General features: G+C 30.4%; 1 protein-coding gene across 1 annotated transcript in view; it reads left to right on the top strand.

Annotated features, from left to right (window-relative positions):
- The first annotated feature begins 2,706 nt into the window (after positions 1-2,706).
- The window catches only part of LOC148283781 (uncharacterized), a 212,313-nt gene continuing 198,143 nt past the window's right edge, over positions 2,707-16,876 (top strand). Inside the window, exon 1 of the mRNA XM_088243278.1 lies at positions 2,707-3,362. Coding sequence (XP_088099404.1) covers positions 3,318-3,362 — 45 coding nt within the window. The 5' untranslated portion in view covers positions 2,707-3,317. The remainder of the gene's footprint in view (positions 3,363-16,876) is intronic.

The following is a 16,876-nucleotide window of genomic DNA, read 5'->3' on the forward strand; positions in this document are numbered from 1 at the left end:
TATAGGGCTCTTAACTCAAAAATGTACTATCCATCAATTGGTTTTTATTCCAGTAAAGGCTTGACAAGTTATGACCCATAAAACCAATTAATGTGCTCACCGTTAAGGTTCCAGAATAATCGTCTGGTTGTAAAATATGTATTTTTTAGACATTACCTAGACAGTAACCGACACGACGCCAGGTAGCCTCGTGTTTTGCGATGATGTGGTATGTTGGGCTTACTTTTAAATTCATTATAAAATGTTGATTACATTTTTACTGGTGTACTTGACTGCTCCCGAAGTCAAGGACGCTAATTATAAAATCAACCCGCTTTAAATAACATACTTTCGTTTTTTGCCACCGCTATCAAAATTATTTAAAAAAAGAACGCAATTGCGTTCTTACGATTTACCTAAATATTTGATTTTGAGGGCCTTTTCCAACGAGTTGTAAATAATTCACTATTAGAAAATGGGAATCAAGTTGGGATGCAGTGAAATTCAAACCACGGGTCTTTGAGCCGTGATTCCGAGACACTAACCACGGGACCACAACCCAATTCATATTTTAAAAATGTTTTTGCACGTAAATTGTTTTACCCGTGATCGCTTACAAACACATGGAGTCGCAGAAAAATATGAACTGAATCTCGATGTAAATTATATTTTCTTGATGTTTTTTTGGGTTTGGGCGGGTAAAGATTACAGTTGTGTGTGAAATAGAACTATAACTCTGGACGAGTGTTTTTGACTCGAAGATAATCCTCGATAAAATCGTGACATAAAGTGCAGAAAATTTCGTCCCGTAATAGTGATTGAAGTGTTTGCCTACCATACTTAAAGCCCCAGGACCAATTGTGGGAAGGTTGAAATTCAATATTTGTTTTTGAAATGATTTTACACTGCAATTTTTTGTTATCCAGATAAAACTTTTAAGACTGATTACATCAACTTACTGTAACAGATGATTGGGATACACCGCATTTATTTGAACGATGTAGTATCCTATGCACCATCAGGAGCAGATCAGGTATATATTATTTATATGATGATGATATGTATTATTTATCAACACCTCATCTGTACACATATAGTAATATAATATAATATTATCTAAAATGAGTGTTTATTTATGTATTTTACCTTTTGTACAATATTATTTGCACATTGCGGTGGTGGGCCAATTGCAAATAAAATAAATGTTTTTTTAATTATAATTTTTTTAAATTTATCAGTTGGAAAAAAAAAACTTATAAATTATAAAATATTATAAGCTGCCAAAAAATATGTTTTTACTTACGTGATTTAATGATATTCAATATTTTTTCTCTTGAAAACAATATTTTGAAGTACATTTTTTTTTGGCATTCATTTTAATGACATGGTGGTACTCATTTTTATTAAATCACAACCGTTGGCTCGTCAGCTGTCAATTTGGAATATACTAATAAATGAAAACCCAGAAATAAACAATACGAAGTCAGAAGGTACCTAATAACGTGTGCTATTTATAGATTTTACCTATCAAATAATCACGCAAAAATTCTGTCTATCTTTGTCTTTCTTATTTTGGCAAATAAAGTATGAAAAGTACGTGAGAAATTGACGAACACACAATGTTAAAGATTTTTTTTTAATTGCATCGTCTTAAAACGGTATATTTCACACATTTGGTGGCAAATCGTACGATTTGAATAACCGACAACAGCCTTAATGTCAATACGTATGCGAAAAATACCAAAGCAAAGTACCTATAATTTTTTCAATCAATTCAATCTTTTGTTTTTGAGAATTGATCCAGGATTTCTACCTGTCCTGCACTTATACCACAACATTGCGAAACCGTATTTATATATGTGTCTGAATTAATATCATAAAAAAATACACAGTAAAAAGTATTGTTACAAATAACGTGTTGCTAACCGTTCCTTCAGTTGTTGTAAAAAATCTGTTGAACATCGTCATTAAAATGTTGTTGATTTGTGAGTGCGTTTTAAAGTCACCGTATATTTTGTGCTCAAATACAAAATTAAAAAGTTTATTAAATTGTTTCTTCTGGATACTAAGCTTTGGTAAGAATATTTATATTACTCTTTTTATCATAATGTTTATTTAGTAATACATATATATTAGTAACAGTGTTCAGGTTCTAGTTTTTAAAGCATTACCGAAATCAATAACTTATAATTATTTACACTATGGACAAATTTTAGAGCAAAGAAGTAAAATTATAAGCGTTATATTTTTTGACAGACGACCGAAAATATTTTGTAACGCATAAGTTAATGTTTGATTCCATGAAATGGTCATTACACATAGAAAATAATAATTTGTAAGCAATTTTCTAGCTTTGGAAAAAATGAATGGTAGAAAACCTTACGTAAATAATTTTTCTTGGTGATTATTCCGCGGGTCTTGGGGGGTATTATTTCGCGATCCGTGCACTATCAAAGTAGTCAACAAACGTTTTTTTTGTTAGAACGAGTTAACTCGAATAAGCCGTGTTGAAATTTCAATGGCTATTATATTTATAGACGCTTTATGTATGTACTGGCGCAGAAGTGACCGCTGAGCGAATTACTGGCGCCGAGGTAGCCGGAGTTGGACAATAATATTATAATCAGCTCACAGTTCGCAGTGCCTACGCCTCGCCTATCCGCTTCTCAGCTGTTTGATAACAGTTGAATTCTGCAATGGCGTCTACCAGCGGTACAGAGGTATAACCAGGTGAGAAGCTGGGCCGGCCGCAGTCGCGAGAACTGAGTGACGCAGACGGGACGCGCGGGAACTATCCCCATAGGTCGGAAAACGTCGAAGTGCCTAGCGGAAGTAGAACGAAAAATCTCGTACCTACATACGCAAGGTTTAGTCTGACGTTTGATCGGCGCGAATTCTAATCAGTTCGAATTTCGTCACAGAAGTGCCGCGCGTTTGTTCCAACATCGACACGGAAGCGCTGGTCTAGTCTAGTTACCTTTAATCGAACGAAAAACAAAGTGCGGCGATTGTGGAAAAGATGAAGTTTCAAATCAGATTCCGAACAATAAATTCAATTCGTAATAATTGATTGATTGTTTTGTATGACATTAAAATTTTTTAAAGTTTAACATTATATTTGAAATCGTTTCGAAAAATCGAAAAATAAGTTCAATTTCGCTGCAATTATTACATTCATCAGTTGTTACGTGCTAAAAGGAATTTGACAATGTTACTACAGTAGAAAAACTGAATGTGTGTGAAGTATAAGTGCTAAAAGATCGGAAAATGAACTGTGATTTATCAAGGAAAACCATCTGAAGGAAGGGTGCCAGGAAGGGGCGCCGGAAGTGACAGCTATGCCTTGCAGGAAGGCTTCTCGGATTTTCTTCATACTCCTTATGGTGAGTAAACGAATAAATTATTTACCTAACTCAAATATGAAGTAATATTCTGCACAGTAGTGTGTTTATAAGTAAACAAACTTCAGATTTATTTACCTTCGTCTTTTTGTGATACGATTTAAACAAAAAAAAAATGTTCTTTTGGAAAAACTGTATAAATATTCAATGAATATTTCATATTATTAGTGCCTATATTATTAAAATATTTAATACAATAACGAAAGTATTACGTATTTAACTATTTAATTATTTTTTTACATTTTGGGGTTATGGATAAAAAAAAACATTTTAAAGATATTTTCATTTATGTCTTTGAAAATACGTTTTTTATTTTTTCCATCGATAAATTTGTATAATATCATCGAGTTTCTGACACAATTTGGTAAAAACATTTTACTAGTTGCGAAATATTGCATTTTCAAAATTAAAAGCTCATTTAACAATTCAAATAAAACTGCTAGCTGAATATCGTAAAATATTTTTTTCTGCATTTATAAAATAGGAACTATTTTTATTTACTTTTTACGGCCAGTTATGAAGATACATGTATTTTTTCTTAAATTGTGGAAACCAATTTGTGCCAGAAACCCGACTTTATTATTTTTTCGATGCGAAATAGTTCAATGAGACCCTTATTTATTTATCTACGTTGTATTATTGCACTTTTTTTTTAACTCGTAATAATGAAGATGTAGGTTTTTGGGTTTGATTTAAATAGTTTTTTTATCAAACATTTAATGATGACTAATACTGTTGACGACGTGTGCGTATTTTTTTTTCTGTTCATTTTTAAAAAAAAATCAGTCCTTTAAACATATTACGTATCTGAATATTTAATAATGGGTGTGCGATTACTGTTGGTACAGATAATTTTTCTGTGTGGATGTGCGAAATGGCGCAATCCTACGCCACAAATTGCATATTTTACAAGAGTGCCGATAGGAAATGAGGACCAATCACGTTTTCAATTTCATTAGTTCCCCATACCATTTCTGATAAATATAGATTATAGCTATTATCCCACTTGCCTTAAATTCTTATTCTGATGTGACTATACCGGTTATATTTCAAACGCGCTTACAACGCAAAGATACGATATATATCTAATAAGATAGGCTTGGGACTGAGATGAAGCATAATAATGTATCTATGTCCCTATCTTAGTTAAATCCTTATCTTAAGATTTGTTTATTTATTTTTACACTTTATATACATATACAATTTATATACGGATAAGGGCGGGCATATTGCTTTAAAGCATTTTTTTCCTACCTACCCAAAACGTTTTTTTGTCAAAAATGCAAGTACATGGACATCTTTTTCAACAGAATACAAAAGTATAAAACAATTTAAAACAAAAATTACACTATACCATGAAAAGAGGAGAAGAGATGTGATAGGATGGAAAGAAGAAGGGGAAAGGAACAACTCAAACATGTAGATAGTGACATTTCAATCTTGATTTAAATGTAAATAAAGAAAGGGCATCATGAAGGGTGAAGGGTTATTAAAAGGGTTCTCTCGTTGCTAGAGCGAAGATATAGTCCATGAACATCGTTTCTTCTCCGTAAGTAATGGTAAAGTTGTAAAACCGTAACACTTAGATCGGTTTATTTTTTATCACTTAGAAGCAAGATGTCTTCTAATTTGTTTTGTTTAAAAACCTATATTGTCATGTCGGAATATATTTACATTATTACGGATAAAATTAATCATTAAATGTGGTTTCCCCTTTCTAAACATTAATTCATATAATTTTCAAAACATTCTTATCTGGGTGATAAAGGCTAAGCTCACCTTCTATTTTTTCACATTCGACACCCACTGTTAAATTGGAAGAGCTGTTTATTCATATTCAAATCAAATATCTCATTGTTTTTATTATTGATTTATTCAAAACTGTATATACATATACAATCTATATACATGTAAGGGCGGGCAAATTGCTTTAAAGCTATTTCTTCCTACCTACCCAAACCGTTCAGTTTGAGAAAATGATAAGTACTTGGACATATTGAAATTTAAAATTTTATACAAAACTAAAAACAAAGATTAACAAAATAAAAATATTTAAAAAAATAACACTATACTATGAAGAGAGGAGAGGAGATGGGACGGAACGAAGAAGAAAGGAACGGTTTGAATATTTAGATAGTGACATTTCAATATTGATTTAGTCTGGCCTCCTTTCTGGTAGTGTTTTGCTGCTAGGGTTTTCAGACTATTTTTTTTTGCAAGCCTTGTATCTTCCATTTGATGATGCAGTCCTTTTACAGAGGATTGAAAAAGTTGACAGCTTTAAATACTTGAGAGTTCACATAACTGAGGTGGAAGCGTGCATAAAGAGCACGCAATCCGCCTAGGAATTGCTGGAGCAACTTTTAACATGATGCGTGTTGTCTGAAACTCTAGTCTTTACTCGGTCAAAACAAAATGCCGATTATTCAACTCTTGTATAATGCCAGTACTCCCATATGGGTGCGAAGCTTGACACCTTACCAAAGCTCAAAACACCAAACTTCTGAGTTTTGAGAGTAAGTGCTTGAGAAGAATATTGGGTATAAGGTGGTTCGATTTTATAACTAAAATTGAAGTCCGAGAACGGATGCAGCAGCCTCCTATAACGAGCGTCTTGAGGATGCGGCGGTGGACTTGGCTTGGACACGTGCTGCGCATACCTCAGGAGAACCTAAAACCAAGTTGCCTCTTCTTTAAACCTGCGGGCTTACGCCGTCCTGGAAGGCCGTCAATGACGGTCTTTCGACTTTATTCGGCGGAATTAAGGGGCGCTGGATTGACGTGGGAAGAGGCAAAAATGCTGGCTGGCGATAGGGTCTCCTGGAGGCATCTGATGATGTCCACATGCTCCACTTAGGAGCGGATGTGGAAAAGAAGAAGTATCTTCCAAATGGTTCACACGGTTCCTCCAAAAGCACTTTCCGCTTCTTCCCCACCTCACTTTGTTTTCAACACCATAGACAAACCTTGTGCATTATTAAAATGCACAGCGTACTCCGCGAATACTTTCTTTACGTTTACCTAGCAAATATCATCGATCCTGGAACCTCGATGATGGTAATTAAACACATTGACTGCTAGTTTAATAAACATGTTTAATTTACAATATTAAATCTGAGAAGTCAGAATAAGACATAAATGAATAGTTTTATCCGCACATAAACGTAAATTCGAAAATAATTCCGTGGGTGCCTCCGTGACTGTACTTGAGGTCCAAGAACAATATAATATAAGATATTTATCTGATTAGAACATTACCTATATTAACGGATTCGAGAGGTCCAATGGCCTGCTTTCATTAAACCTGTCCTTTCGATGATAGTTTTTATGGTTGAATTTGCATTCAAAGGACGCGAACACACCTATTTATTGTTCAATTCAAATTACATTATTTCGATACGGTATATTTCTGTGTTAGGTGCTGGCAGAGGAAGTATGAAGACAGAAATTAAGTGGTTGGAATGCTATTTTTAAGACTAACCACTGAGATGATTTGGTCACGTGGAATGAATGGATGACGAAAAAATTAGAAAACTAATATGTGCTGTGAAACTAAATCGTGACGTAGGGCATGAGTGACTAAAATCCAGTCGTGCCAAAAGAAAACAATCGAAAAAAGGCGTGTTTGAAAATGTGAAAATTATATTGCTCGATAAACAAATATAAGGTTTACATTTGATCCTTTTTTAATTTTTGCTACTTAAGTATCTATTTTTCCTGTGATGTAATAGCTAAAAAATGCTCGTCTTACAAGCAGGTGTAACGAGTTTGAGCCTAGCTGTTCACAACAATTTAATGAGCATTTCTATTGGAAATTGCCAATACCTTTGTAATAAAAGATACAAATTTGTGGTAAAAGCTAGAATGAAATATTTATTTTATTTATTATTATAACTAACGGCCGTAGCCAATTTGTGCAAAATTAAAGTTAAATACAAAGTTGTATAATATAAAGAAAACATAGTTAATTTTTATGGTCAAACTCAGTAAAAGTAATGTATAATAAAAAAAAATTACATTAAAAGAGTGAAGTATAGAAGAAAAATAGTAAAAAAGATATTCATTTTAGGTTTGTAAATTTTACATAGGCACACATTGTTAGGCATAAAAATTCAGCAAAAATAAAAATAAATAGCCATTTATGTGAGTTTATTATACAAACAGATTGAATCTCTGGTTCATCGGTTATTGTTGCAAAGTTAGAAGTACTAACTAAATATTTATAATATATTATTGGCGGCCTCCGTAGTGTAGTGGTCAAGACGCTTGACTCACGCACGGAAGGTTCCGGGTTCGATTCCCGGTGAGAACAAGAAATAAATTTAAAATGTAATTTTTCTCAAGCCTGGGTGCTCTGTGATGTAATTCACCACTCTAATTAGGCCTCCTGGCCTGTTGTGGTGCAAAAAAAAGATGTAAAAAAAATAAATTATATATTATTTTAAACAAAACCCGGTCTCTCTAAAGAAACATAAGCTATAAGACTCTCCGCTTAGTTAGCCCTTTTAGCATACAAAGTGACCATTTCAGAAATTCTATAGAATTTCTTATAATTTACAGGTTTATCTGTGAGCACTATAATATTACTGTGCAGCAAATTTATACATATAATACATTAAAATTTAAATAGCGATGGCATTTTGGATGCATCGTTCCGTTTATTTCCAGTTGGAAGTTTTGACATGCCAGATTGATATTTTTTTATCGTATAAATACTAACTTTTTATTAACGCTACATAATATATACTCTATTTACGTAATGAAGTAAGTACCTATATGAATTTCTTAAGCGAGTAAGTAGGTATTGTTATGACGATTGTTCGGAGACACTTTTCATCTGAGGAGCGCCCAACGCGATACCCAAGTCCGGACAAACTGACGAAAGAGTGCAATAAACAGTTACCATAGGTGGTATTCCAAACGCTCTCGCGGCCGTATTCTTTCATGTATTTACATACAAAATACACGAGGAAAACTGTTTTCTGTGCCGCGAGAGCGGTTAAAGAGAAAAATAATATATTATAAAAGCCATGAGAAAAAAAAGAGCTCGTAAAACGGTTAAGGGATAAGGAAATAGAATGAAGGAGTGGAGGAGGGGGATTTTCATAATATAGTTGACCAATTCAAAATTTTGATATTATAATAATTTAAACATGATTAAAAGAACATAAACTTATATATACGAGTATATCTTGTATTTTTGTGAATAAACTTAATAGTGGTGCTTAATTATTTGAAAACATGTTATTAAACTATTGATAATTGAAACATAAAATTATTTATTAATCTGTTTTCTAAATTGTTAAATAAAATGTTGAACCATTTAAATGTAATGTTATCATTCACAGGAATTATTTTATTTTCATTTTGAAAATTATTTATTTAATTTAATTAAAGAATTATTTAAAAGTTATCTTACAATTTTTCGATATTTTTCCTTAAATTTGCTACACCACATAAATTAACTTACGAGTATTATAATTGATATAATGCAGAAAAGTATAATGATTCTCTCAGCACGGAACACCCCAGTGAGGGAACATCATTATGAATGTAAAAAAGTAATGCAAACATTGGGAAAGAAAGAATAAATAAATATGTACTTTTTAAAAATGTTTTTTCCATATTCAAGTGTGCCATAATAATAATAATAATAATAATAATAATAATAATAATAATGCAAAAATAATCATGGTTTATTGACAAAAAAATACAATTTCTTTATCTTCTACTTATCTATTATTATATATACTTACATACTTAGGTGATAGATTTTATTGGATTACGTCTAATCTGCCTAACTGGGTACAACCTGTTTTAAGGCAGAAATTTTCATGCAAAAATAAACATTATATCCCACTAGTTAATTTGTATATATCGTCAAACAATATTTACTCATACCATTTATTATTTTTAAATGTTTTTGAGTAAATGATCATACTTTTCTCTACCTATATCTAGTAACCTTTTTTTACAAATTTATTTAATTAAATCTGGGTCATGGTTTTGCAACATAATTGTAACATATTGAACATACATCTGAGAGAGCTCATCCAACCTCTTTTACAACCGCACTATCTCTTCGTTCTAGTAACGAGAGAACCCTTTTAACACCCTGTCATCGCTCTAATTTTCTTGTTTCCTCTTTCACAGTAGTAGCCGCTCGATTGTGAAATAATCTACCCACTAATGTTAGAGACGCCCCCGCCCCTTCTTTATTTAAGTCAAGACTAAAATGTCACTATCTAAATATTTAAATTGTTCCTTTATCCTTCTTCTTTCCTTCTTATCCCCTCTCCTCTCTTCATAGTATAGTGTTCATATTTTTTTTTACTTATATATATTTTTTTAATCTTTGCTTTTAATTTTTGTATAAAATTGTAAGATTCAATATGTCCATGTATTTATAATTTTCTCAAACTAAACGGTTTGGGTAGGTAGGAAGAAATTGCCTAAGGGCAATATGCCCGCCCTTATATGTTTATTTATTGTTTATGTATATAAAGTGTCAAATTATAATTGCCTTATATCTAAGACCTCAAATAACTTGACGCAGGGGTAATATATATATCTTTGTATTGATTTAATATATAATATTCGTAACGGAAGATACGGAACATTCTAGCAATTCAAGACATGAAAATGAATAATTTTGCAATAATGGAATTGTAAATTGAGTAATAAATATATATATATATATATTTTTAATAAGATTTATAAATAAACGGGTAGTTTTCAGATAAGGGCGCCACTGCGGATCATATCAGCACCATATAACTACACTTATATTGTTTGTAGCGCCCCCATTATTTCATTCAATAAATAAATATTTTATATCAACCATTTCAAGAATCGAAACCGAGACCTCTTGCATGGTAGGTAAACACGCTAACCATTACACCACAAAGCCAACTAGAGTGTTTTTACACTATAATATTTTATAGTCCCCGGACTGGTACCTGAAGCGTAAGACAGATCATCTTACCTTCATGTAACAAAAATTATCAAAATACCCCGCAATTGGTGTACCAATACAGTGTTCTATGCACCATAAGGTGTGGAAATGGAATGATGATGATGATGGTGTACCTTACTAGATGTACCGCGTGCTATACAAGTTATGAATACGTTGTTTCTATGGAAACCAATCTTTTAATTCAAAAACAGAACGTGAAACAAGAAATTATGCAGGATAATAAAGGACTATATTAACAAGCGTGCAAGATGCAAAATGGCCGTAATTACGTACTGTTAATTGTGGTCACGTGGGTTGGTTTAATATCTTAAGATTATTTACAATGCTTTGATACAGTACTTTCGTATTTTGATGCTTATATTATTAGATACAACATAAGAGTATGGGAATTCATTACTATAAATTGTAACGTGTAGGTGTAAGAAAAGTATTTTTTTTTTATTAATAAAGAGTTTATATAATTTTAAATATACGAGTACATGAGAAACGAAATAAAAACATAGGATATATAAAGAAAAACATAAACCAATAATACATTCATACTAATAACAATGTAATGTAGTTTTTACACGTGTTAAAAAAATTTCTTTAGATTTACTTTAAATTTATTTATTGATATATTATTTTGAATAGTTTTTAGTTCATTGGGGAGATTATAATATTTTTTTTACACCTTATAATGACAAAGTTATTTTGTGGAATTCGGGAATTTTAATATAATGTTGGTATCTGAGTGACTTATTCATCTCAAATTCTTTTATTTTTTCTTCTTTATAAATTTGTATGGTATAATTTATTTTATAAAGAGTTTCTACTGTATGAACCATAATAATATGTTATATGGACTTTCCGTATTTAATGTTGAGAGTTTCTTTAAAATTACTTTAATAATTAATCTTCTTACTATTTTAGGAGGGTTTTATATACTGGCATATGCACCTCCCCACCCTACAATACCATATTGAGTTGACTTGTAATTTGTCAGAAAAAAGTTTTTGTGCCGAAACTTAAAAAATAATTAGTATTTATTATAGATTCGAATATTTGGATTTACTTATGATTAAAATAATACATACAAATTGAGTGTCAGAAAAAAAATGCTTTTTTCAAAATTATTTGCGTACCGTACGTCCGAGGACGGCACTTTTAAAAGTTTTTTGATGGTCCTAGCACCTATAAAAGTAATTTATAATTTTAAAAAAACAAATGATAAGGACACACCAATAATGGATATCTAGTGTGTAAAAAAACATCGGTCTTGTGTCATAATCCAGGAAGAAAACAAAAACATACTTCTGTATAAAGAAAAGTCAAACTGCGTATCCTTTTAACTTAGCCAACGTGTTTCGTGTTTCAAAAAAAATAATAACGTCATAAAATGGACACCTATCTTTTATAACACTGAGGTTATAGTTAAAACAACAAATTTTAAATCATCAAATAAAAATGTTTATCAATTTCATATCTTTTACCAAATTCACAAAATCATTAGAGAAATAAGGTTTGAACCCTGCTTTACCACAACTCTCATCCTAAAATTATCTCGAACGGCTAATCAAAAATTTAAAATGCAAAAATATTTTAGGTAATCGATGTACTCGTATATAGAGTACACATTTATGTGCTTTATATTTTATTACCGAGTGTTTTATATAAAATCGTTAAAGATAAACAAATAAAAATATTTAATTAAATCATAGAAATTAAGAAAAAAAAAACGAACTGTAAAAAGTTGATTATGAAATTACCTATATTTGCTGTTTGTTGTATAAATACGTGAACTTGACTATGTTGTAATAATTTATGTATTTTTTACATAAGTTTTAAAACACGTTAAATTTGCATAATTAATTGACGAAGTTATGTTTATTTCAACGCTCCAGTTAGTAACACATAAATTATTATCGGTGAATGTTTAATTTACACATATTAATATATATAATTAATTGACTAATCATACATAACGTCTGAATAACTTACAAAACTCCAATCTCCAAAAAAAAAAATTTTACAGTCAGGTGAAAAAACAGCATTATTTGTTGAATTTATACTGTTTTTTCACCCTCCTGTAAAATTTTTTTTTGGAGATTGGAATTTTGCAAGTTAGTCAGACGATAAGGCACATTGCGTTACATACATGACTTATAACCCAAAAGACAAAAAATGCTTTAAGTTAAACTGAAATATATTCGTATCACAAATATTAAGCACAATGAATCTTTTTTGAAAAGCCAATTATATCACTCTACCTTACTACATGTAGCTTCGTAGAAAATCTATAGAAATTTGTTTGTTTTTATTAACTCATTTGAAATTATCACAAAGTAATACGATTTTCGTATCTACTAAGCATCATCTCAAAACAGATAATTACAGATATGAAACAATTACCTATTATTTTTTTATTTTATAGCCGATGAACGTTACCAACTTAATCGGTTGGAGAAATAATCACTTGACATTTTATTATGATACAATAATTATATTACATATTATAGCCATATGTCATATTATAATATGTACATTCGCATCCCTCGATCGGTATTGAATTTGCGACCTTACTATGGTAACTATATAACAGCTTACTACCAGTATGAAATGAGTTGAAATGTTTGTTTACATTTCTTGTCCTTATATTTTACGAGTGTAAAGTATGAAGGTATGACATAACTGTGATTATATTATAATCGTACGATAACGGTATTTTGCGAACAAAATGTTGTTTTTGGATCGAACATCCAACCTCTGTGAGACTATAAACCGGATATTCTTCGTCCTTCGTCACCGTAACCGAGGGAGGCAAAAACAACAATTTAAATTATACATTTTGGTATTTTCAACGTTTTTTTAAAATTATGTATATTAATATAAATATCACATATTATATCCATGCAAAATATTTTGGCAGGAACTAACATATAAAAATGACAGAAATTCATAAATGTTTTCTTAAAATGTTAAAGAATAATACATTATTTACTAAAAAAATATTGGTGTTTATGATAAGAACGCGTCGTTATAAAAGTTGTTAGTTTTTTATGTACATAAAAAAAAAATCTAGTGTAACAAATTTTTATGCATTTGCCAATGCCGTACATCTCAATACTTTTCTTTTGGCATTAAAGTCATTTCATACGATAATAACAAGATTTTGTTTATTTAATGGCAGGCAAACGCACTAACTAAACCACGAGGCCTACTTATCTCAACTCGATTTACTTTAGCAGGATTTTTACCTGAAACTATCCACTAAATAAATAATGTTTGTTAATAAATCATGTATTTTTATTTAATTAATATAAGTACCTATGATACCTATAACTAACAAAAGCTACCCTTCGGATATTTTTCTTTATATCGTTAACCATAAAGTTGAAACAGTGCTTTTTTTTTTTATATTTTATATTTTATGAGTACTTGACAATTTATCTACTACGCTCAATCTTTACGTTTTGTAAATATATTGAAATAATTTTAAGTTGCTAGAATTCTAGTCGTCTATGCGCTTTGTAACTGCAAAACAATTGGTAATCTTGCTTCAATATGTAAATGTTAAAAACCATAAAACACTTTAATTTTGTAAACGGGGTCCAAAATTTTAACAGTCCATGCGTTCAGTAGCGGCAAGACTTGTTATAATCTAACTCCTTTTTTATTTTTTTTTATTTAAAATTTTTATAAAATGTACCTGTAATTTTATTTTAAAACTTGTTTATTAAGTCTTATATAATACATTAATATCAAACTAAACTAGACGATATATTCAAATTGAAAAGCAAATGAATTTTGTGTGGCTGTTTTAAACTCTTAAAAGACTGTGGTAAATAATCCCTTTGCGCGCGGTGATGTAACATCGTGTACCAGCAAAAGACGGAATATTCTAAAGTTCAGAAATTTGAAAAAAAAACCATAGTGGCATACTGTTAAATAATTCCTTTTCCATAATTTATAAAAATAAACGTATAATTTAGTCATGTTACAGGAAAATAAATTGAATATCTTAAATTTGCCGGTGATCTTACGTGCGTGCGTGCACCCCCCATCACTGTCAATAATCGACTGATTTTTTTTTCTCGAAAACTCTAGCCACAGAACAGCGTATCTGTCTTCCTTGTTATGAGTTCTATCTTCGTGTTCTCTATTATACATATTTATTGCTGTATTGGCGTCACATTCATTCTTGGCGGAGCAAGGCTAAATATTTTTTGTATTAATATCCAGCATAGTTATAAATGTTTACTTTCCAAATCCGGTGTGAAAATAACCATTTGATGATTACGAAAAATACAAATTCATCATTTAAAAAAATAAGAGAGATACGAGTATATCAAAACTTGTATCGTATGTAGACTAGTGTGTAATCACCGCCACATGAGAGCTAAATAAAACACAATTCCTCTTTTAACTTTATATTTGTACATTCCATATCCATCCCAAATCTCAATGCAGGCAAAATTCTATTTATGTATAAAGAGGTTATGGATACAGGGTTCGACGTATCCTGATGTAATGATGTCCGTAACTGTTGATTTGCATTGAAAAAATGCAAATGTGTTAATAACCTTGATTTTAAAATAGGATTTCCCGTTCGTCAGATTGGATCGAGATGAGCCAAAACGAGCCTCATAGCCAAAAGCTAAAGTAAACTTTTTCCAATAAAGAAATTGGATTTAAAAAATATTTCTTTAATTACGGTAAAAATTAGAGCATTCTTTTTTTGAAATTTCTCGAAAATGAATATTTAAAAAAAAAAAATGGATTTGATGAAATTAAACTACTTTGACCTACGTTACAAGATCTTTAGAATCAATTGATCAATTACCGTTTTGTTTTGTGTTGTGATAGATTTCTGGTTTCCCGTGGCCAATTTTTCAACGTTTAGTGTATTTCTACGCTACGGGGCTCTACTTTTAAATGTCAGCCAAAATCACCGACAAAAACTTGTGTGACGTCACGGGTTGAGTAATTTCAATATTAAAAAAGTTCGAAAAATCTACAATGACAAAATTATTTTTAAAAAATGTTAAGCTTAGTTTGATAGTCCATTGATAAATAAAAAATAAAAAAAAACACTCAACTTCCTCATTATGTATGTATGTAAAAATGTAAAAATTATTTGCTTTAGTCTATTTAAAAAAAAACATATTTGGTTTAATATATTACAACAGAAATGAATAATATTTTAATGAAGGAAATATAGAAGTCTAAGGATTTACAGGGCTTATGACATGTCATTGGTGGTTTAATTGGCCACTTGCACACTGTGTAACATTCACCACTTTCTTTATGTTTAAGCATCCATATTCTTTCAATTCTTTCATCTGTTTATCTTCGTGAAGTAAAAGAGCTAAAACTTTTATTGATGCGGGTTAGAGTTTTATATTTCTTCTTGGACCATCAATAGTATTTTAAAATTGTCAATTATTTTGCAGACTGGAATTAACCCCCTAGAAAGTTATTAAAATTAATATATTATAACAGAGATGAATAACATTTTAGAGAAAGTAATAAAGAATAAGTTTTATATTTACGTACTCGTACTATGAACATTAAAAAAAACTTAACATTTGTCAATTAAATAAAAAATTATATAAATAAGCGTTAAACGTATACGAGTTTGTGTTTTCTAGAGTTGTGAAATTATTGAGTATTTATTTCATTGTCAATTAGCCGAAATAGCGAAAATCTAAGCTTAATTTGCCCAGCGTCTAAAAAATATAGGCAACTTTGAAATGGAATGTTTCAGTAGATTATTGGCCCATTAAAGTGTATTGATTTACATATTCAATTATTGAATATAAAAATAAATATTTTTATTGCAAGTCTTTGATTAAATTTTGCAACTCACAATCCATTCGCACAAAAAACGTGGCTGACCTTTTCAAGGCCAATACAAGTTTTTCATACTTAATTTTCTGTTAAAATACTATGCTCTTTTTTAAGGTGCATAAAAAATCCTTGTGTAAAACAACTTTGAGTTCGGTAATGAATTGTAATCGGATAAATAACTATAATAAATAAATATAATCTTTCTGAGCATTTTAACGAATTAATAAAAATAATTTTATAAATGCATCTACTAGGCGTTGACATACGTTGTGTCCGTTTTTTTCAAATAAAAAAAATTGACAAATAATAATTCTTTTTTTATTTTTATTTAATAAGGAAAAACAACAGTTGTTATATAAGAATACAAAATATAAAAAAAGTACATCTAATTTTTTTTAACTCTTCCGGACACAGACAAAAAAAAACAATACTTCCTTGTAGTTTTTTTTCTGAACGAAAAAAATATATTATTAAAATTCTGTTTTTATGATGCGTCACGATAGTTAGAAGCTCTAGTCTCACAGGTCATTCATTTTAAGCTTATTACAATAGAATTTCGTAATAGATTTATGAAGCCTCCGTTATAAGGTACTCTGATGCATTCCTTTAGCACTAATACAACTAAAAACTATATTTGTGTTATGTGTGTACAGAGAAACATCATTAGACACTAAACTAAGCCTTTGACATT

The sequence above is a fragment of the Micrasema longulum genome, unplaced genomic scaffold, assembly GCF_059751315.1.
Source record: "Micrasema longulum isolate JH-2025_06_02 unplaced genomic scaffold, ASM5975131v1 h1tg000198l, whole genome shotgun sequence".
NCBI lineage: Eukaryota > Metazoa > Arthropoda > Insecta > Trichoptera > Brachycentridae > Micrasema > Micrasema longulum.